The sequence below is a fragment of the Corvus cornix genome, chromosome 3 (genome assembly GCF_000738735.6).
Source record: "Corvus cornix cornix isolate S_Up_H32 chromosome 3, ASM73873v5, whole genome shotgun sequence".
NCBI classification, from domain to species: Eukaryota; Metazoa; Chordata; class Aves; order Passeriformes; family Corvidae; genus Corvus; species Corvus cornix.
The window spans coordinates 89,688,260-89,710,550 of record NC_047056.1 but is presented as its reverse complement, the minus strand read 5'-3'; the positions used below and the strand labels follow the sequence as shown (position 1 = coordinate 89,710,550).

Sequence of the window (22,291 nt, the reverse complement as noted above, 5' to 3'; positions counted from 1 at the left end):
CAATTAGTATCTATAGATAAACATCTTGGAGATGGTAAACATTCAACATGCCTTAAAACTGACAGTTGAAGTAGAAGAAAGAGACCTAGATGTATGTTCACCCAGGGGCAAGACTGAAATGATCTGTCACTTTTGATAGCCACCACTTAACTACGCAGCGTGCAGGCTGTGCTCACACGTACTGGGATCTTCAGGCAGTGAGGAAGATAAGGAGGACCTAGGAGACACAAATGGGGAAGAAGGTGAGGCTGTGTGTGAAATGGAGCAGAGGTGTGTGAACTGTAGGCAAGCTAGGGGAAAGAAAAAATGGTGATCCATAAAAAACCTGAATATAGAATGGATGCCGTACTTCTAATGGTATAGAGAGTTTAGGAATTATTCCAAGTCCCAGATACTTCAGGGAGATCTTTTTTATCCAGTGACCTGTTCCTGCAGACTGAGTGGGTCACTCTGTATTCCCATCTGGAACAAAGCTACTCAGAAATCCAATCCTCTACACCCCAGCAGACACTGCTAGCTTAATAGCTACACAGAGCTGAAATGAATAGTTTTGTAACATCTGTGTGGAGTAATGGGGACAGAGAGGAACGGGTAACATGACTTGTTATTTTTTCTCCTCTGTTTTTAGTTTATTTAAATTCTCAAGTCAATCTGAAACCCCAGAAATAGTGTTATAAACACCTGTAACAAATACAAGACACACTATTTTGTCAGGTTTACTCTCCTGAAATTTTGGGCTACTTAGTTACAATTATAATTGCAAGGAATAAGCCAAAAACAGATAAGAAACTGGTCAACCACACCAGATTTTAATATGAGCTGAAACTGTTTTAGATACCGTACTGCTGGCAAAATTTCAGCCTGAATGTGAGTGTTGCCTGAAAATGTTCTTTCAGCTGACTGTCAAAGGCTTTTGCTGTTTGAAATGAGAATCTCGGTGTCTGATAGATTTTTTTTTCAGAAATTTCAGTCCTGACTTTTTTTGTGGCTCCTGTTGTACTGTTGTTTTCATCCTGGCCTATGTGTCTGTAGTTCAAAATTGTAATAGCTTGTCTGTACTATTTCTTTTGCTTTAAATGTTCATCTTCATGAATATTATGTAAAAAAAATGAAAAATGCTTAATTTTATTTCAAAACTTTCAGGAATTATTAAAGTGTAAAGAAATTAAAATATGTAAATGATTTACAATTGGGTCCTTTCTTTCAGTCTTGGCAACAAGATTAGGTGACAAATATCCCCTGTAACACTGAGGTTCTTACTTTAATCTGTGAAGAACTTATAAGTAACTCATTATTAGTATGGCAAAAAAAGATAAAAATTACGATAAAAATTATTTTTAAGACGTTAATTTTATAAAATCTGCTTTAAATTCACTATTTAGTTTGGCAGTATTCTGTAAGGACATTTAAATGCCATTTGCCTCAAAATTATGTATTGTTTAAAGGTTAGAACATCAGTGTTTCGGATGTTGGTGAAGCAAGCCTCATAATACAGTCTGGCAATTAAAATATCACCAACCAGGAACAGTTTTGTGCTTCTTAAGCTTCAACCACTGTAAATGCATGCAATAAGAAATAACAAAGCTTTGCCTCCCAGGGTCAGGATGCAGGTTTTTTTGCAATATTAGTCACAGAACTGATGGCCTATCAAAATATTTTTGGTGCATTTTGAGCTGTTGATGCCACACCGTCTTTCAGACATGCCGGTTTGTGCGTGTATAATTAATTGCTTCTCCAAGAGCGTGGCTCTTGCATGCCACTGCAATACTAGCAACAACAAGAAGGAAGAAAGATAATTTGCTGCCTTTATACAAATGTTCTCAGCCAAAAATGTATCCAGCATATATAAAGTCTATTCCTTTACTTTTTTGTAAAAAAGCCAGTTTCAGATAGTTGAAGAAATCTGAGTAAGTCAGCTCTAGTCAGGCTTGAGTAGTAAGCACAGCTGGACTCCAGACACTGACTCACTCTCCAATTACCACTAGCCAGATTTTTTTCCAACAGGATCTTTTCTGCCAATAAATCTTCCAGCTTCCCATAATGTACTGTTAGGCTGAGATCATGTCAATGTAGACAGAAAAACTAAATCTATGTTCACATTCATAAGGAGGAAAATAAGGCAAGAAATTTGGAACTAACTAGCACCAATAAAAGCAAAAGAACAACTGGAAAACATACAGACAACTTTGGAACTTCTTTGTACAGATCACTGCGGAAATATTCTGCCTCTGTGTTTACTGGGCCTGCCTACTGTAAGTCTTCTGTTGCAAGCAGGAGAGGAAAGCAATTTATACTTAAGAAAGACTACTTAAAAGCAACAAGACAATAAAATTTTACTTTGTAACATGTTACAGCCTGACTGCAGGAAAAAAACCCTTACATTTTGGTAAATATAAGGAAAACAAATAGGGGTCTCTACCAACCCCAGTCTTGCTATCGTATGTGGATAAATAATTACTGATCTGAAGGGCTGTTTGCAATGTCTTGCTGCAAATTTCAGATGTATGTTCCATGTTCTTGTGACCACAGCACAAGAACTTTACTAAGTTTTGGCACAACCAGATCTTCCTTTTACTTCAAGTTTTTCTCCAGAAAATCTGGATTGGAGTTTAACTGAAAGATCCCAAGATCCACTCTTTCCTGAACCAGATATTTTAGACCAATTTTAATTGTATGGGTCCATACAGTGGATGAATTCTATGACCTGTTGTATATAGGAAATTTAAATATATTTCCTTCTGGTTATAAAGCCTAATTAAAAAAAAAAAAACAAAGCAGAAAAATTAAATCATAGACCATATTCTACTTTTTCTAATTGTGTGGTCAGTCTCTTTCTGTAGACCACAAGTAAGCACCTTACAGTCAATCTGTCATCATTAGAGCACAACTTAAAATAGACACTGATGGAAAATGATCTGTCAATCACAAAAACAACATAGAAATTGTACTGTTGAATTTCCAGAGCTATCTCATTTTGAAGTAGTTTTTACAGATATCCAAAGATACTAGCCAACTGTCTTCTCAGTCCTAAGCAGCATGGAAAAGAAAATCTCAAAGTAAAACTGTGGCTGACAAACAGGCTAGTAGAGAGTCCCAACAACCAAACCAAATTGATATAAAAATTTGGTTGGTCTAGCAAAATCTCAGCCAGACATTTTTTTCAGTTTGTTCGAAGATCAAAAATATCAGGAAGAATGAGTTCCTGGTCTTTTCTTTGGCTGCTAGTGAAAACTCATCAATATTCAGACTATTACCCTTGAACTTTGAAGAGTCTGTCATAGCAACCTTAAAAAAAGAAGTTAGTGAATCCAACTTCAGTTTACTGAGGGAGACAGAAACCTTATGAGGCAATGCATATATTTTTACACCAAACTCAGGAAAATGCTCAATAAAAATCACTGAAGTAAAACATTATGAAGAAGGATAAATGCAATGAGAAATTAGGCTAGTCTTTTGCCTCCAACACCAATAATTTGTAAGAGAAAATGTATTTTTAATTATCTAAAATGTCATTACCCTCTCTCTCTGCTTTTTACACATAACATAATTGAATGTTCAGAAAAGCCCTTTTTTGTCTGATGAGTTCCTTTGGATTTCAGTACTGTCAGGAGACAGCGTCGGGAAGGTGTCGCTGTTGCCTACTTAGCATATGCCTACATTTGGAGGGGCAGAAGGCTGGGAGATGGGAGGTCGTCTTCTCCTCCTCAGACACTGTAAACTCCTTGGATAGCTAGGCTGAGGTGGAGCCATAGTGAAGAACAGGGTCTAGATCACTTCATCTGCAGCTGCTGAAGGTGAGTGCCTGGAGATGCAGAATCAGCTGGTTAGTAAGTGTGATGCTGATGAAAAGAAGTGTGGGAAGAAATAGGACTGGCTGTGGGGCCGTGAGGGAGGGCAAGAAGTGGACTGTGGTGGTGTGATCCAGGACACCAGGCTGCTGGCATTACTACTCTCACTCTGACTACTGTATTACTGCTGCCTGCAAGTGAGGGATGCCTGCACATGCTTGGAACTGGGCGGTCTGGGCAGGCAGTAACCCAAGTGCTGCCTATGCAGAAGACAAAGCAGGAGAAGGAAATATGGGGAGACACACACACACACACACACACGCACACACATATGGATGGGACCAGAGTGGAAATGAGCTTCATGAGTTCCTGGGGCCCAGAAACTGTCAGAGTGGACTGAGTTGTGCTAAGTGAACTGGAATGGGCAGATGGGGTGACTTAGGAGCTAAGGATGGCAGTGTAACCAGCATACTTCTGAGGACACCTGTGTCTGTCTCTCTCTTTTTGAGACTGCCTGCTCTGTACTCCCCTCCTACAGCTTGGGCTTTCTCAGTGCCCTGTGTAGAGTTTGTAGGCTGCCATGGGTATACAAAGCAAAAACCAAGATACCCAGAGGCCTGTTGATAAATTAACACTCTTGTCTGTTCCCTGAGAGTATCATCTGTTCAATTCTGCAGGGTGATGAGATTAGATGGCGTTGGATGAGAAGGTGCAACACCACACATACTCAAGATGCAGTATACAGTTTCATAGCTGCCATAATTTTTACTCATATTTAACTGTATACAGTTCATTGAGAAGGCAAAACTGCAGGCACTTAAGTATGTAATACCATCCAGGTACCCATGTAAGTTACAGGTCCCTAAAAATTAAATATGTATAAAGATAACGTAGCCACTGTTGAAAGCATTTGTAACACTATATGCTATCTGCTACTATATACTATCTGCTACTCCATGCATCAATACCACCTAAAATACAAAGTATACCAGCTGGATTCATTTAGATAGATTGTGATCCACCCTTGCTGTTTAGCTGTTACCAGATTTGTTATAAAAATATCAAGTCTTCAATATATCTAATAGAATTGTGGTTTTTAAAGCAATATGTTGCTAATAGCTGTGCAACTGATAAACTTGGTTTTCTAATTGGAAATATAAACATATTAAACCCTTGTACTTAGTGTGGCTAAACTGTAGGCAGTTTTAATGGTTATTCAAAAGTTATTAGGATGAGTCTCAGCTTCTGAAACTTGTTATGCAAACGTGCCATGTAGTTTTCAAAATAACAATGTGTGTACCAGATTTCTGCATATTCATGTAGGTGAGCTGAAGAAAGACTGCCAAGATACTGGTGCCAATAGTTATACTAGCTCTGTAGTCTGAAAATAAATCAACAGTTTTACCAGCAAGCCCTGAATTTTAAGGAGCATTACAGTAGGAATTGATTTCCACAGTGCTGGTGGATGGGGTTGGGGTTTTATATTCTGAGGCTATATTCTGCTTCTGGTGAAACCAGTGCAGTTTTAGACAATACTTAATGGGGAGAAGAGCCTTAACTGGAACTTTTCCTAGTCAGTTTTACATCTTTAGCTCAAGTTCCACAAAGTTCCAGCCAAAGGAAATTACAGAGCATGACAAAAGTAACACAAAGGCAAAATAATATGAACTAAGACAAAGTAATATATTTAGTTTACAGTAGGAAGGTGGCTCAAGAATTGGCTGGTATGTTTATTAATCATCTTCATCTCATATGTCTTGCTTAGGCGACTTTCAATTAATTGGAATTTTGCTTACATAAGTAATGTAAGTTATCTCTAACTCCTTATGCTGGAATCTATTCCTAATGGGGAAGAGGACCTCGTATTATATGCAAGGGAGACTTCTTTCCCCTAATTTGCAAAAATATTTAAGTTTCCACTCCTGAACATCACTCATATTTGAAAAAAGACCACAAACCCTATACCCACAGATCAAGCAAGTAAAAAAGCCAAACAAATTTGAGGGAAAACAAATCAGCTATGTAGGCACCTAAATTTAGGCAGTCTAGATGTCCTTTCGGCCTGCAGGATACCTACCTCTTTCCAAGTATTCTCTGGAACACTATTCCCTTTAAAAGAAGAGTTTAAAAGGTAGGTGCAGGTTTAGTGGCTAGATTAGGCAGACTAAATCCCACCCCAATGTTTATTTTGGGGGGTTTCACTTGCAATGATGGAAGTGCTCTGAGTAAGTCTAACATGAAGCTTTCTTAGCAATTGGAATGAGGCTGGCTACTTACAGTTAGGTTGGAATTTTGCAGACTGTTTTACAAAGTGGCTGAGTATTTGAACACTCAGTATGTGTCAGGACTGAACAGGACATTTTTTCATCATCAAGTCATGGGCTTAAACCAGGAAGTCTTCCTGGCCACGTCTCTATTATAAAATACCCCTAATCAAACACCAAAAAGGCTGAACAAAATCCTTCAACTGAAGTGGGTTTCTTTTAAGTGAGACAGAATAATATTTAAAATTTTTCAGACAATAAGAGATTTTCCTTGTAAAAATATTATAAACTTTGTTTTTTTGTATTATTCTGAATCCTGACAAATAATTCTTTACCTGATTAAAAAAAAGTTAAAAATCCTAATTACATAGCTATGTCTAGTTCTTATGTTGGATAGCAATACTTTTGGGGTTAATGAAATGTTTCAATTACCTACAGATTACTTGATACGAAAACATCCTATTCTTCACTGCTATACAGGTAGAAATTTGATTATTCTCAGGAGAGTATTAGAAATGCAGTAAATCCTAAATGTTATATGTCACAAAAGCATTTTCTTCTTGTAAATTAGTTTAGTGGTAATAAAAATCCAAGAAAAGAAAACATCAGTATCCCTTCAAATAGACAGACTTTGAAAAACTTCTATGTGTGTTTCAGAAGCTCACAATTTAATTATGATAAAGATAGACATACTAGAAAGAAGAAGAAGGAGATCCTTATGCAGCAGATTAAATTAAGTCTACAAATGAATTCTAATTTCTTGGTCCTGATTCTGAATATTTCAAACCTTCCCGTCTGTTTGGAGACAATGGAGTGGTGGCTGAGCTCAAGCTGTATTTATGCTGACTGGCCAGCATGTTTCTGTTAATTGTCTTGTTGCTGCTGCTCCACACACAAAAAAGATCGAGTTCTGTTTTTCTTTTTCATGGTAGAAATATGAATCTGCCTCTCTTTTCTTTACTCAGATCTAATTTCTCAGATATATGAGTGCATCTTATCTTTGATACTTCAACCCCTCTCTTTAACATTGCTTCAATGCTCAAAAGTTACCAGAGGAAGATTAACAAGAGAAAACAAAAAGTCAACTCCTCCTCTCCCCCAAGCCCCAGCATGGCAAACAAAATTATTTCAAGTACATGGAGCATCTTATAAGGAAATACAAAGATAACATCCTTTTGAAAAAAGCCTAGTGCAGGGACAGTGCAGATTTTGCCTCTATATGTACCCTGAAAAATTATATTATATATAAAATGATATATATATATTATATAAAATTAAGGAATCAAAAATATTATATATAACAGAAGAAAAATGCAATGAAAGTATTTGCTGCAGCAGCCTAAACATACTGAAGAAGATGCATGCAGCGAGAGGCAGAGGTGAATGACAGACCTGCCTGTCAGGATAAATTTAAGGAGATTGTACAGATGTATCTAGATTTTCTCTGCCTCTGCACTAGAGTCTTGGACAGAGGATTTGGGGAATAAATCTAGGATTTGTGAGGCATATGTAAGTGGAGCCAGAGAGATTCAGAGTGTCCCAAGGGATGTGACTATGTAACTCTCCACTTAAATAAATTAATGCTGAGAGCATATTCCAGCTAAAGCAGCCCTCTGAACTTCTCTTCACTGCATGATTCATGCTTTACTCACTTCAGAACCCGAGGAATTTAAAGGCCAGCTCAGAATATTTACCCTGCTATTTATAGTAAGTACAGAGGTATCTGTGCATTGTGGTCAGAACTGAAATCCAGGTGTAACCTGGATGTCAAACATTTAAAGAAGTAATAAAAAAAATGGAGAACTGTGAAACAGAAAAAATAAATAGGAATTGGGCTAGGAATTACACAAAGATATTACAAGAAAAGATTTCTGAAAAAGTCAGATCAGTAAAGGAATAGAGTTAGACAAGGGGAAAATATGTAAATAAATATTTCGAACAAACAAAAGTTAAAAAATTATTCAAGAAGAACATTTTAAGAGGTGAAAACACTAAAACTCCAAGATATTAATACAATATATTTGAAGATAGAATTATATGATAAGTCAATCAGGCTGATGATACATGCAGTAAGTAAGATTGTCAGTTAACAATAAGAGCTGAAAAGGGAGCCCAAAGCAGAGAAGGGACATTTTGTGCTAATCATTGCCATCCATACAGATCCAAACATCCCAGACATGAGGGATGAAAGGGGTTTGAAAGAGAGACTACATATAAGCATCACCACATTTACCCTTTTATTAGTAGATGTAGTTAAACAAATAGAGAACAACTGGGCTCTGGCAGATTAGCGTTAGGCACTCTGCTAGTTAATATAACAAAAGTGGGAGTAACAACTCTGCAATGATACACATTTAGTGCAAACAAGGATTTTGTGTGTGTGTGTTGTGTATCTGTGTTGACACAGGCAGGCAGCTGGAACAAGCACAAAACCACAGTTAAAATGCAGAGGGTAAATTTATTGCCTTACCTCGCTAACTGGAAGATCCCAAGGCAACACCCTGGCAGAGACACACAAGCAGAAAGGCAAGCACTGTTAGGCTCAGTCCATCTGAGTGGAAAGGCAGGCCTGCTGCTTGCACCTATTTATCAAGGGTCCGTGCATTTGTAGTTTACCAACGTGCTGTGATCTCCTCTGGGGTTTTTTTATGATCTCTGAGCTTTGACCCTCTCTCTCCCAAAACCAAGGAGCTGAAGCATGTCCATGAGAGTGCCTCCAAGTCTCTCAAAACACCGTTATCTATTCACAGAAATGCTTCTCAAAACAGAGTATAAACAGCCATAGGGGCTCCCCACACTTTTATTCTCCACACCCTGACATTCCCAGATGCAAGGTCACTTGAGTGAATCTACCATCCTCCTCCTCCTCCTTTCCCTTCTTCCACTTTTAACCCTTTCCTCCCAAAAGTGCGTAAATTAAGTAGCAGAACAGTTTGGGGTGAATTGCTGAATTTGACTGTTTGCATGGCATGATGGGGACAGTTGACAGCTGAGCATATGGATGTTGTTGTAAAACATTTGTGAGGTGGGTTGTTACAACATCAATTATTCTCTTAAAAAGTGCTTAAAAAATCAGCCCCCAGTGGTAGTGTTACTGTGGGAGTAGTGAAAATATATTTAGAAAAAAGTAACCAAAATATAGTGAGAAATATTACCATCTGTAGGTTTCAACAGATGCATCAGGAAGAAAGTTTGAGTTTTGAATTTTGGGGGGGTTTCACTTGTCTATTTTCTTTTCCCAAGAAAATTATTTTTGTGTGAAAGGGTAAGGTCTTGCATCGTAAGTTTTATTTAAGTCTAGTAATACACTAATTAAGTCTAGTAACAGAGATGTTAATTTTGATTCTTAATTTCTGCTGAATTATTTTTATGTATCACTTTTTGCAATGCTGTTAGTGTCACCAGTAAACTGAATTTTAAAAAACCAAACAAACAGGGTAGATCTTCACCTAACTACAGACAATCTGGGGTTTAGTATTCAGCAAGAAAGGAAAAAAACCCTAGAAGTAAAACAAACAAAAGAAAACAGATGTATACATAGCTGCTGACCTGTCAAAAATCAGCAGGACGTGGCTCAGTGGAATTAGTGACGGACAGCAAACTGCACACCGTGGTTTCCAAAGGTGTGGTGCTGCTTATGTGCCAAAACCTAAAACATGAGCAGAAATTAAAATGAAAAGTAACTCTGGTGTCTGCTGTGCTCCTCAGCATTGTCACACTTCTCCCCCTCTGGTCCAGGCTGGATACAGCACTCCAAGCAAATGTGGGAACTCTGATGGAAGTCCTTGACCTGCCCTGGACAGTGCATTGCCAGTCTCTGTAAGATCTCAAGAGTGTTAACACACTGGTCAAAGCCAAAAACTCCGCCTTCTTGCAAATATTAGGAGGATTTTGGCGGAGGCACTCCTTACTCCTAAGCAGCTCATGCTGCAGCCAGGTGGTGAAGGGAAGAAATTGTGTGGGATGAGCAGTGGGTATTTGAAAAAAAACGTTGCTTCGGGTTAAAGTTTTTTTAGTATATATAAAAAGATATGAACTTGATTTCGGTTAAATATTACAAAAATATGAATGCATAAAAATATATCAATAGCATGTTTTCCCCTGGAAAATTACAGAGGTGTCCTGGAGAATGAAACTTGACTTTCTATCCTGCTAAAACGTTCAGGTATTGCAGTGGCAGAGGTTTGGCTCAGGCCAAAGAGGAGATGCCATAGTTTGAGAATTAGCACGAGCATAGGATTATGCACTGTAGGCAGTTTGGATGTGGCCACCTTGTGTTTGAAGGTGGAGTGGATTATCCCGCCTCAGGTGAGCTCAGCACCACGTTTAATCTGCTAGTACAGAGGCAGGCTGCAGTTCCAGGCCGGCTTCCAGGGCAGTGTTTGTTAAAGCTGCAGTCAGATCTCTCGGGAATGTCCCAGGTGTTGCCCACAAACACGGGACTAGTGCGTGTCCTGATCCATAATCCTTTTGTTGCTCTTAAGAACTTGCCAGCCTAAACTACTGATTTTCCTCACTTTTGTTGGCACAAACTGTATGCCAGTTCTGATTTCCCAGACCTTTACGGTCCGAACTTCTTGCAAGATCATTAACCAACTTCTTGGGTAGGGGAAAATTAGCAAGTAAGTGGCATTTTGTGGCAGGGGCATAAAACAACATAACCCCAGATGCAGCAAAATGGCCAACACAGCGGCAAAAATAGCAAGTCCTGCAGTTCTCTTGGAAAAATGACAAAATTATAAAACTGTAAAACAGTGTAGAACATGACGGTCCCGAAAGCGCCCGTGCCAGGTGTGGACACCTGCCAGCATCTCCCTGCCCGCGCTGGGACCGCCATGCCGGGTGTGGGCACTGCCAGCATCTCCCTGCCCGCGCTGGGACCGCCATGCCGGGTGTGGGCACTGCCAGCACCTCCCGGCCCGCCCCGGGGCCGCCATGCCGGGTGTGGGCACTGCCAGCACCTCCCGGCCCGCCCCGGGGCCGCCATGCCGGGTGTGGGCACTGCCAGCACCTCCCTGCCCGCGCTGGGACCGCCATGCCGGGTGTGGGCACTGCCAGCATGGCCCCGCCCAGATCGCGGCAGCAGCCAATGGCCGATCAGGAGGCGTGGCCATGTGCGGAAGTAGGCGGGGCCGGCGGAGCGCGGGAAGCTGGGGTGCGGGGCCAGGCGGGCACAGGTCGGGGTCCGGCCGGGCCGTGTTGGGCGGTGTCGGTCGGTCGGTCGGTCGGTCGGTCGGTCGGTCGGTCGGTCGGTCGCGTGCCAGAGGCAGTCCCGGGGCGCGGGAGATGGAGTTCTCCAGCCGAGCGAGGCAGAAGCATACGCGGCTGGCTGGAGACCGGCGGGAGCAGTACCCTCACAGCCTACAGTTTTACTTGGAGCCCCCCACGGAAAGCATCTCCCTGCTGGAGTTTGAGAGCTTTGCCATCGACCGCCTGAAGCGTGAGTAGCGTCTCTCCCTCCCTCCCTCCCTCCCTCCGTCCTTCCACTTCCCTCCTCCTCCCCCCTCTCCCCTTTCCCTTCTCCTTCCTCCCGTCCCTTCTCTAGCTCGATGCCTTGGATCCTTCCTGTCATGGCTGTGTGTATTTCTGGCGGGCCTGGATGTTCTGCTCCCCTGACATAAACGGGAGCTGGGCTGGCTGTTCGTGCTGCCATGAGCTCCCGCTAAGGGAAAACGCGTTGCTTTGGGCGTTTCGGAGAGCTGAGAGAGATTTTACAATGAGGGTTCATTGTAGCTGTCGGGACTGTGTAGTTTGGTTTACACCGGGGGTTTTTATGAGCACGTTTCACTTTCTGTAGATGTTGTGACATATTTGATGGCTCAGGACTACATTTCAGATCGTTGTGCCTGGCAGCCAGAGCTTCCCCTGAAGTCCTGAAAACTGCTGGATCCAAGTTTCCGTTAGAGTTGAAACCGATGTTCTGAGACTGATCCATCAGTTAGCTGTCTCCCTTTCCTTGTTGGCAGTATGGATCCCAGAACTGGGCCAGCTGTTCAGGACTCACAGGCTGCACTTCATCCTCCATATTTCTCACCTTTTTGCTCCTCATACCACTAGAAGCAATTCCTGTGCCCTTTCCCAAGCCGTGAGAAATCGATTTCAGCATGTTGTCTCTAACATGGACCTTTTCTTTTTTTGCCCAGTGCTCAAAGTAGTTGAAAATCTTGGTGTGAGCTATGTAAGAGGTACTGATTTATACAAAACCAAGCTGGAGGCTGAGTTCCGGAAACTGAAGTTTCCCTACAGAGTAAGTAAAGATCAAAACATGGAACTCTCTTGCACTTTACTTTCTTTACGCCATTCAACAATGATGACTAAGAATAGAGGTGATGAAATGCTATTTCTAGAACTGCAGTTCGGTCATTTTGTCAGAGGTGTATTTTTTCTTTGAAGGTATATAATTCTTTCTTTAGGGTAACCCCCTTCCTCAATAAGTTTGCATTTTTTGTCTAAAAGATGAGTATTAATACACTGTTGAAGACCAATGGTAAATTGATTGTAAATTTTTAATCTGGGAGAGATTATTTCTCCAAAATAATAAGAATATGTTCTATAGGCTTTGGCTGAGGATGATTATGAGGCAAGAAGAAAAGATCATATCTCCCATTTCATACTGCGCCTTGCTTACTGCCAGTCGTAAGTACTTTTTGGATTATGCTGTACTCTTATTATTAATTTTAAATGTATACGGATACTGCAGTGCTTTATTATAGACATTACAGATGCTTTAGAGTTGCATGGCTACTAAAAAGAAGTAGGCTCAAAGAGGGGTTTTTTTGCTAGGAATCTGATTTCGACTGTGATGGAAAGGGATATGTGGAATCAGAATTAATATCTGGATTTTGTAATAACTTAAAAATTTTAGAAACTTTTGGCTTTTAAACACACAGCATTGATTTGAGTCTCGTGATATGTTTTTTTTTTTTTAATGAAAGCACATCAGTATTAAGAGTTTGTCAGTCATTTGCAGTGATTGATAACATAGTTTAACTTCTGTATATGCTAACTGTTGATAACTGACCAAAGACCTGACTATTCAAACAGGCTTTTTATTACTGTATAGAAAGCACTGTTTCTGACGGACTAAAAATGCCATCTGAGTTTGAGGTTTCCTCTACTGCCTCTGTTTTTTGTCCAAAGTCATTGCTGTGGCTGGTTACACTGCATTTTTTTGTTATGTGAAATTTCAAGCAAAAAGTTGATCCTGTAAAATGCATTGGTTTTGTTTCCCGTGTAGTTTTTGGATGAAATTAGAGGTTGTCAGTTCTTTGTTTGCAAGTAGTTTTGTTACACATTGGTGTGAAGTCTTTACTCCTTATCACTGCAGTTTTTCTAGAATTAAAACTGGCAGATATGAAGTGTGTGCTGTTTTGAACCGTTAATTCAATTGCACTTAAGACTGCAATACAGTTCATTTTAATTAGGTGAATGTGGTAGAATGCATATTATGATACTGTGATAGCTGACATGACTGAAATGCTGCTATGGATACAGACTTGTAAGCAAAACAGACAGGGAAGGTGAGCAGGAGAGATTGTGGTCTAAGCCAGGATATGGAGCTGGAATGGATGGGGCTTTTCTTTGAAATGGCTTTGGATTCCTGCTGCAGACCATCTGATCGGAGTAGGAAATAGCAGAGGCCTCAAAAGCCTGCCTCCAGATGGATGAAACCTTGCCATGACAGGCCCTGGGTGACTTTTAAACACCCTGAAATTTTCTAGATCATTCATGTCCCATCCTGTTGACCTTTCAAAAGACATCTGGGCTGTGCTGAAAACACAAAAGTTTGTCAATGTGTGTGATCAATGAGCCTGCTAGATCCATGATGCATGTACAATGGGGAACGGGTTGTGGATGTGGAGATCAATACCAGCCTTCACTGCAGTGACTCTGATAGTGTAGCTTGGAATCCTGAAAGTAGGGAGCAGATTGAATAACAAAATTGCAACTGAAATCCCTTCTGTATTCTACATGTATAATTTGTGATTGTGTTTAACAAGTGAAATATTGCCTTCTTTCTAGTGCCCATGTTTGTTGTATTTTTATAAACTCCCTTAATCATACTAGTCCTGGTGATTTTCACAAGAAAATATCTTGCTTTACCTGTATTGTAAGTTTAGCAAAACCCCCTAAAAGGTAGTATCCTCAAGTAGTCTGGGGACTAAAAGGCCCCTGAAAACGTAGTGTTTTGTATTAGCGGCATTTTGAATAATCAGTTTGTCTTAATTCCAAAGCCAAAACTTTACTTTAAACATCTAGTTGTTATTTAGATTGTTTAGACCATTACTTTTTTCGTGGGAGATGAGACGCGTTGAGGGTGTTGGTAGTGACACATTTGATGAAAATTCTGCTCTTGTGGAAGGTAGAATTGTCTGATGGTGAGAATCTGACCTGGAATTCAAGAGGTTTCTATTTTTTGGTTGGTCTGTGACTTCAGGAAAATGAGTTTGGGTCAAATTTACAGAAGGCAACACAAGTCACCTAGCAAAAGCCTGAAGGTTAGGTATTGGGCTCAGGAGTGAAATTCCTGAGGCTTTGTCCACTGAACTGAGCAGGGAGGAAGACACTTGTAAATTGACAGTGGGTGGCAGGCTTGAGTGAAAAGCTGCCTCAGTCAGAAATAACCAAGGAGGGACTTGGCTAAACATCTGCCTTTGTCAGTGATGTGATCTTTACCTGCTCTACTTGTCTATAATGGCTCTAGAATCTCCTAGAATTAATGATAGATGCAAGTGCTTACTTTTTCCTCTGCAAGCTGTGTTTTTAAAAGAAGATGCTTGTGTCTTTTATCAGAGGTTATTTGAAGTTCTTGCTTAGTAAATATATTGGAGATACTGTTCAAACCCTGTGTTTCAGGGAAGTATCTTAAAAATAAGCAGGGCAGAAGTGGGCAGCTTTTTGAAGGTGAACCACTGTGCAGAAATGAATACAAGCTATTTTGGGCCACAGAATCAGCAGGAAAGAGCCTGGCTTTGTAATCTAGGGGGAAAGACCTCTTTAGATGGAGGAGAGGTCTTGGGTAGATCCTTGGGGCACCCTTTAAACAACTTGCAAATGCCATTTTGTGTTCCTGTTTATATATACTTGCTGATTTTGATAAAGCAGCTTTTAGTCAGTTTCCGATAGCACTTTTCTTCGAAAAGGTGGATTTAGTACTCACTCATAAAATGGAAAATAGCATTCTAAGAACTATGAGGTGAGCCTGTACCCAGTGTTCTTTATTTTCTCGAAAAGCAACTACTTTGGGGATATTTATATCGTCTGCAATTGGCCTGTTCTCAAAAAGATAAAATTGGGAGGCAAATAGAATATACTGTACTTCAAGTTTCTGTCATACTAGGTCAGAAAAATAAGGTTGGCACAAATCATTGGGTTAATTAAAGAAAGTTGTTAAGGTAGGAGTGACTGAAAAAAATGCACTTAAATAGACATAACTGCAAACTAGGTTGAATTCAGTTCCTGTGGCAGCTGTGTGTACATGTGTGTGCATTTTCCTGTGATAGTGCTTTTTTCAGTTTTCAGTTGGCCAACAGTGCCACCCAGGGGTACAAGTCAATATCGATTTTTCTTTTCTAGTCTGTCGTAGTCCTCACTTGTAAATTGGATTGTTTTGATTTGATTTTCGTATGATCTGAAGTGACCAGGTCCACCATTCTGGTCAGTTAAATTTGTAAGATACCAAAGAAGTGGTTGCCTTTCCAGGGAGTCCTGCTGGGTGATTACCCAATCTCAGCAGACATCCCTCCAGGGCAGGGGCTGGGCATACCCCACATATAAGAGATAAAGTAATATTTTCTTGTTATGGTAACTTAAATGGGTAGGTGGGATTATAGCCTTTGATCTGCTTTCCTGAAGAAAAGGAACAGACTGGCTGGTCTCCAAAGCAGTTGTACATAATCGTGTTTGTGGTTTGCTTGGTTTTTGTGTGTGTGTGTGTGGTGGTGTTGTTTTGTTTGGTTGGTTTTCCCCTAGGAAAACAAATGCAGTGTAAATCTAGGAAAACAGAAAAAATTGACACATCCCAGGATTTTACTACTGTCCAAGATGGCCACAGAAGAGCTGCAACAGATCAGTCATTAAAGCATTAACTTCCATTTTAAGTTGCACAGATTATTATTACATCCCAAGCACTGAAACTGTCCACAGGATTATATTTTACAAAGCGCATTAACAGCCTTTCCATCTGGAATTACTGTGAAAAATAATTACTTTTCTTCAAGCCGTATTTCAAGCAGAGGTTTTGTCACAAAACCACAAACAACTCTGTTGTGATTCACACATTCCCTTATGGGAAAAGATGCTTAAATATTGTAAAGAGAACATATAAGAGTGCAGTATTTCTGTGCTCTGTGAATTCCAGTGGCAGTGGCCCACAGGGTAGCTCTCAGAGTACAGTTTAAGAGAGTGCCCTGTGGTAGTGAGAATGCATTATTTGCATTCTGTGCTTGCACATACAGGGTGGCTTTTGGTACTGGCACTCTGGTACCTACTTGCTGTAGCTTTGAGTAATGTGCTGCTGCCTGGGAATCTGAGCACTAGGATGTGAAGAGTTACATGAGTGCTTAGAGTACTTGGATTGGCTTCAGTGTTGTTTTATTCTGTCTTCTGACTCCTGTTTCTGTGTTCCTGTTTGTTCTCCTGTTCACCTGCAGTTGGTAAACCCCTTTTTCTCTTTGTCAAGAGTTAGATGTGCTATTTGTGTTCCTCACCCAATTTCATTGCCATATATTTTCCTTTTGCCTGTTTCCAGTCTGTTTGTTGCCTAGAACAGAGTGCACTATTGTCATACTATCTGAGATGTATGCGTGTTTCTTCAGCTAGAGATACACCAAAAGTGAGAATTAAAAGAAGTAGCCTTCAAAATATATTTGCCTCATCACATTAATTGTGACATTAATTGTACAATGAAGAAATATTGTGCCATGTTGTAGAAAAAAGCTGTCCTTTAAATACCAAGAGAGCATGTTAACTACAATTGAATATTTTTATCCAAAAAGTAAAAAGTATTGTCTCTCCACAAGTCTTTTCTGATTGAGTGTGCATTACTGAAGCTTTCCTGCTTTCACTTCCAAGCTTCTCAGTTTGTGAGTCACATGCCAAAGTCAGCATCACTGATGTGTTCACTGGGTTTGAGGTCTAGTTTCCAAGCAAAGAAATAATGCGTATTCAGAAAATGTATTTTTTTTTTTTACTATTTTTATTGCAGTGAGGATCTCAGGCGATGGTTTCTTCAACAAGAAATGGATCTCTTCCGATATCGCTTCAATGAACTAACTGAAAATTTAAGGCAGAAATTCCTGGAACATGTTAACTTATCATTTGAAGGTGTAAGTATGTTCTGTATTTATGTTGCACATGCCTGTTGTTTTTTAAAATTCTCATTAAGATAGTTTTAGCAATTGTGTTTGAAAAATAGTGCAGTTACGGTTTTAAAAAAACCCAACCACACAGAACTTCTGAATTTGGAGAATAGTGTGCATGAGGACTGAGTGATAAAATTGATTGAGTGAAAAACAAGAGAAGCTCAGTCTGCTTCAGTCTACAAACACAAGTGAAAAAAGATGTGATTACACAGGTAAGTTAAGGCTTACAAAAGCTGATAGGTATTTTTGAATCAAAATTTCGGGTGGATTAGATCATAGGTCAAAGAATGGTTTGGGTTGGAAGGGACCTTAAAGATCATCTAGTTCCAAATCTGTCTTGGTTTGAAAGACAGGTGTCTGCTAAGGAAGGCAGGGGCCTCCCTTGGAATGGAAAATCCAACCCCCTTCCCTCCAAATTATTATTATAATTTTGAAAGTAAGGGGCTCTCAGGTAAAGATATGAGAAATAGGAATAACAGTTCGTTGCTGGTATATATAACAAGGCAATAATACAGAAACACTGGCTTAAATTGCCGGAGTCAGGATACAACCTGACACGCTGCCGGCTGGGGTGGTGGTAGCAGTCTGATTAAGTGGTGGCTGAAGTCCTGTTTGAAGTGATAGATGTGGTTCTGTTGAAGGGGTGATCCTGTAGAAGGGTCTGGTCTTCCTCAGAAGGTCCAGTGGTAGTTATCTAGCTCTTGTCGTCTGGGAATCCAGTAGGTAAGGCTGACTGTGGTGTTCCAAACCTCAGATTATATCCAGGATGGAATGCTTGGTTGCTCCCCCTGGGTGGGGCATGTCACACTGGGATGATGTAACTTTGAGTCATGCAGTGAAGCTGGATGGCCCATTGACAGAAGATATCTCTCCAGAGGGAGTTATCAGGGATGTGTCACAAAACAGATAAAGAACCCTGCCCCACCTGGTTTTAACGGATGATGATAGAATACATACTTTTGGTTACATTTTACATTGTAACCTAAGACAAACTCCCTGCCATGGGCAGAGACACTGTCCGGTAGACGAGGTTGCTCCGAGTCCCATCGAACCTCGCCTTGAGCACTTCCAGCAATGGGACATCCATGACTCCTCTGGGCAGCCTATTCTAGAACATCACTGCCCTCACAGTAAAGAATTTTGTCCTAATCTAAACCTACTCTCCTTCAATTTGAAGCCATTCCCCCTTGTCCTGTGACCACATGGCCCTTGTGAAAAGTCCCTCTCCATCTTGTAGGCTCCCTTCAAGTACTGGAGGCCACAATTAGGTCACCCCAAAGCCTTCTCTTTTCCAGGCTGAGCAATCCCAATTCTCCCAGCCTTTCCTAATACAAGAAGTGTTCTGTCCCTTTAATCATCTTGGTGGCCCTCCTCTGCACTCATTCCAACAGGTCCATGTCCTTCCTGTGCTGAGGACCCCAGAGCTGGATGCAGCACAGCAGATGGGGTCTCACTAGAGTGGAGTAGAGGGGCAGAATCACAGAACTGTTAGGGTTGGAAGGGACCTCTGGAGATCATCCAGTCCAACCCCCCTCCCAAGTCAGGGTCACCTAGAGCAGGTTACATGGGAACACGTCCAGGTGGATTTTGAATGTCTCCAGAGAGGGAGACTCCACAACCTCCCTTGGCAGCCTGTTCCAGTGCTCTGCCACCCTCAGCATAAAGAAGTTCTTCCTCATGTGGAGTTGAAACTTCCTGCATTTTAGTTTATGGCCATCAGTCCCGTCCCTTGCCCTGCTGGCCACTATACTTTTGATGCAGCCCAGGATACAGTTGGATTTCTGGACTATGAGTGCGCATGGCCGGTTCATGCCCAGCGTCTCCTCCACCAGCACCCTCCGAGTCCGTCTCGGCAGAGCTGCTCTTGATCTGTTCATCCCCCAACCTGGATTGATACCAGGGATTGCCCTGATCCAGGTGCAGAACCTTGCACTTGTTAAACTTTGTGAGATTCCCATGGGCCACTTCTGGAGATTGTCCAGATCCCTCTGGATGCTGTCCTGTTGTTCAGGTGTGTCAACAGCACCACTCAGCTCAGTGTCATCTGCAGACTTGCTGAGGGTGCATTCAATCTCTTCACCTATGTCGTTAATGAAGATATTAAATAACACTGGTCCCAGTCCTGAGGGACACCACTTGTCACTCATGTTCATCAGGACTCTGAGTCATTAAGCACTACCCTCTGCATGTAGATGTCCAACCAATTCCTGTAGGTACAAAAATGCTGTTAGTGAGGATCTTCTTGTTATTTTTCTAAGTCCGTGAGAGACTTTTCTCTCTCACAGAAGAGGTAGCAGGGAATGTAAACAACCAAGCCACCTGCAACCTTGGAAAGTCTTGTTTATGGTATAGTAGAAAATATTTTGATAATGGATGTTTTAGGATTTTGGCCAATCACCCCCAAGGGGTGGCTGGTCCTTTGTCCAATTAGACTATGAAGAAAAAAGTCTATAAAAGAGTTTGTAAAATAATTAAATAAATCAATCTTGCTGCACAATTCCTGCCTGCTGGATCTTCTTCTCCTCCTCCTCCCTATAGCTGCGGGACACGGTGATATACCGTAGGAACCAGGCCTGCGGTAATAAATTCCTTATCCATCTAATGGTTCTCTCATTACATCCAATTCTCTCCAGTTTGGAGAGACAGATCTTGTGGACTGTGTCAAAGGCTTTACAGAAATGCAGATAAATGTCATCTGTAGCCCCTCCCTTGTCTGCTGATGTAGTCACTCCATCATGGAAGGCCACTAGTTTGGTCAGGCAGGACTTGCCCTTGGTGAAGCCATGCTGGCTGTCCCAAATCACCTTCCTGTTAGCCATGTGCCTTAGCACAGCTTCTAGGAGGATCTCTTCCATGATCTTTCAAGGCACAGAGGTGAGGCTGACTCATTGGTAGTTCACAGGGTTTTCTCTAAGCTTTTTAAAGGTGGGTACAATGTTTGCCTTCTTCCATTCACTTGGGACTTCTGACTGCCATGACTTTTCAAATATCAGGGGGAGTGGTGTGGCAACTACATCATTCAATTCTCTCAGGACTCTGGGATGCATCTTACGTCCCTAGTTTGTGTTCTTCAGATAAGAACAGTCTGTGTTCTTCATGTAAAGTCTTATCTGCCTTGTCTGGCCATCTCGGCCAAATAACACTCATGTTAAAATTACCTTGCTTTCTTGGTGAATTGTGTGGTAATTCACCCTAAATGTTTCAGTAATAAGAAAGCAATGGCTGTGTTTGATCCTTACGTCAATTGTATGTGCAATTTGTTCTCATCACATTATTGACTTCAGTTGAAAAATAATTGTGGCCAAAATATGTCTTTGTTCATAAACTTTGCTCTAGGACCTTTACAATCTACTAACTACTTTTAAGACGTGGCTTTTTGCTATAGAAACTGTAGCAAACTACAGTGACCTGGGGACTTTGTACATTGTTCCATTTGTGAACACTGACATCTGGAAAACTATGTGGAAATGGAAAATAAGTGCATTCAATGAATGCTTATGATAACTGTTCAGGACATACTTAAAATTTAATAATTCAATTATGAAAATCCTGTATGGATTGCTCAAAAATGTAGCTTTCTGTGTTATTGTCTCCATGGGGACACATGGTTTACATGTTTGTGCATGCCAAAAACCATTTTGATTCTTCTTGTTTGTGCATATTATATGAGTTACTGGAGCTATAGGTGTATAACCAAGATCATGATTTAGCTTAAATAATGAAAAACTAAAGGCTGGTGTTAAATACAGTAGCTACAAATTGTGGTTAAGGACTTACTTATAATTTTAAGAGAAATGATGTACAATTAAATAAGTTTCATTCTAACATAGACTTTATACATGCACATACATGTAAATTATCCTATTTTCTTTTAATAGCTAATTTGATTTTTGCCCGTTAAATACATGCTATGGAGAATGCAGAATATAAGTTGTCCAAAATTCTGTAAATGCTCTAATTTCACAATTGTTGCTTTCTCATTAGAAGTTAGATTCAAAACTTTTTCCCTTTTGACTTAAACTCATTCTGTTTCTTTTGACAAGTGATGAAAAACCTTGAAAATGCAAAATCTGTTTAGACAACTGTTGTTGGTGTTTTAGGGATATTACAAAAGAGTTCCTGCTGTTATGTACTGCTTTGTTTGTCTGAGTGGATTAAAGGAAAATGTCTAATGCAGTGTCTGCATTAATGATTTTAACAATATTTCGCACTGCAGCTATGAACTGTTTCTTTAGGAAACTCCAGCTTTTGCCCATAGCTCTCATTGTAAACTTGAGTTAATAAAAATTAATGTGCAATCATCACTCTACTGAAAAAGCCTTTCTCTTAAAATACTGCTTATTAGAAGAACTTAAATATTCTAAGATATGTGGCTGACATACATTATATGTTGCTGGATTGAAATATCTGGGATCAGTGCATGTTGGTAAAATAGGATTTGTATGTTAAGAGTAACAGAGGCTTTCCTGTGTCATTGAGAGACTTATTAGAAATGCCATTCTCTGGTTCAACAGACCTTTCAGTGAGAGGTGTGTTTGTGGAGCTGTATTTCTGTTGCTTATTCCCCAGCCTCATATTCTTCTGTCACGGTTTCAGCATTCAGGCTTGTATGGATAAATTAATGTTTGCAGGTTGCTGGAAATAGCTAGGAGTAGGGCTTGGTTCTGTGCTACTGAATGTGCCTTCAATATGTCAAAATGATTAAGAAGGTATTACTTTCTTACTCCTGTTGAGGCAACAAAGCATCATTTCATTGAAAATCTACTTCCCTGCTTCTGCTTCCACCCCCTGCTTCCAGTTCTCATGGGAATTTAGGCAAAACTAATCCTTCCTTGCACTATCATGTATAAAACATTTGAATATTACTAAGGAATTC

The 22,291-nt window shown here is 40.5% G+C and overlaps 1 protein-coding gene across 1 annotated transcript in view; it reads left to right on the top strand.

The window, feature by feature from the left end:
• The first annotated feature begins 3,643 nt into the window (after positions 1–3,643).
• PRIM2 (DNA primase subunit 2) overlaps positions 3,644–22,291 on the top strand; it is a 102,559-nt gene continuing 83,911 nt past the window's right edge. The window contains exons 1-5 of the mRNA XM_039569462.1: positions 3,644–3,794; positions 9,791–11,492; positions 12,196–12,299; positions 12,609–12,688; positions 17,259–17,379. Coding sequence (XP_039425396.1) covers positions 10,988–11,492; positions 12,196–12,299; positions 12,609–12,688; positions 17,259–17,379 — 810 coding nt within the window. The 5' untranslated portion in view covers positions 3,644–3,794; positions 9,791–10,987. The remainder of the gene's footprint in view (positions 3,795–9,790; positions 11,493–12,195; positions 12,300–12,608; positions 12,689–17,258; positions 17,380–22,291) is intronic.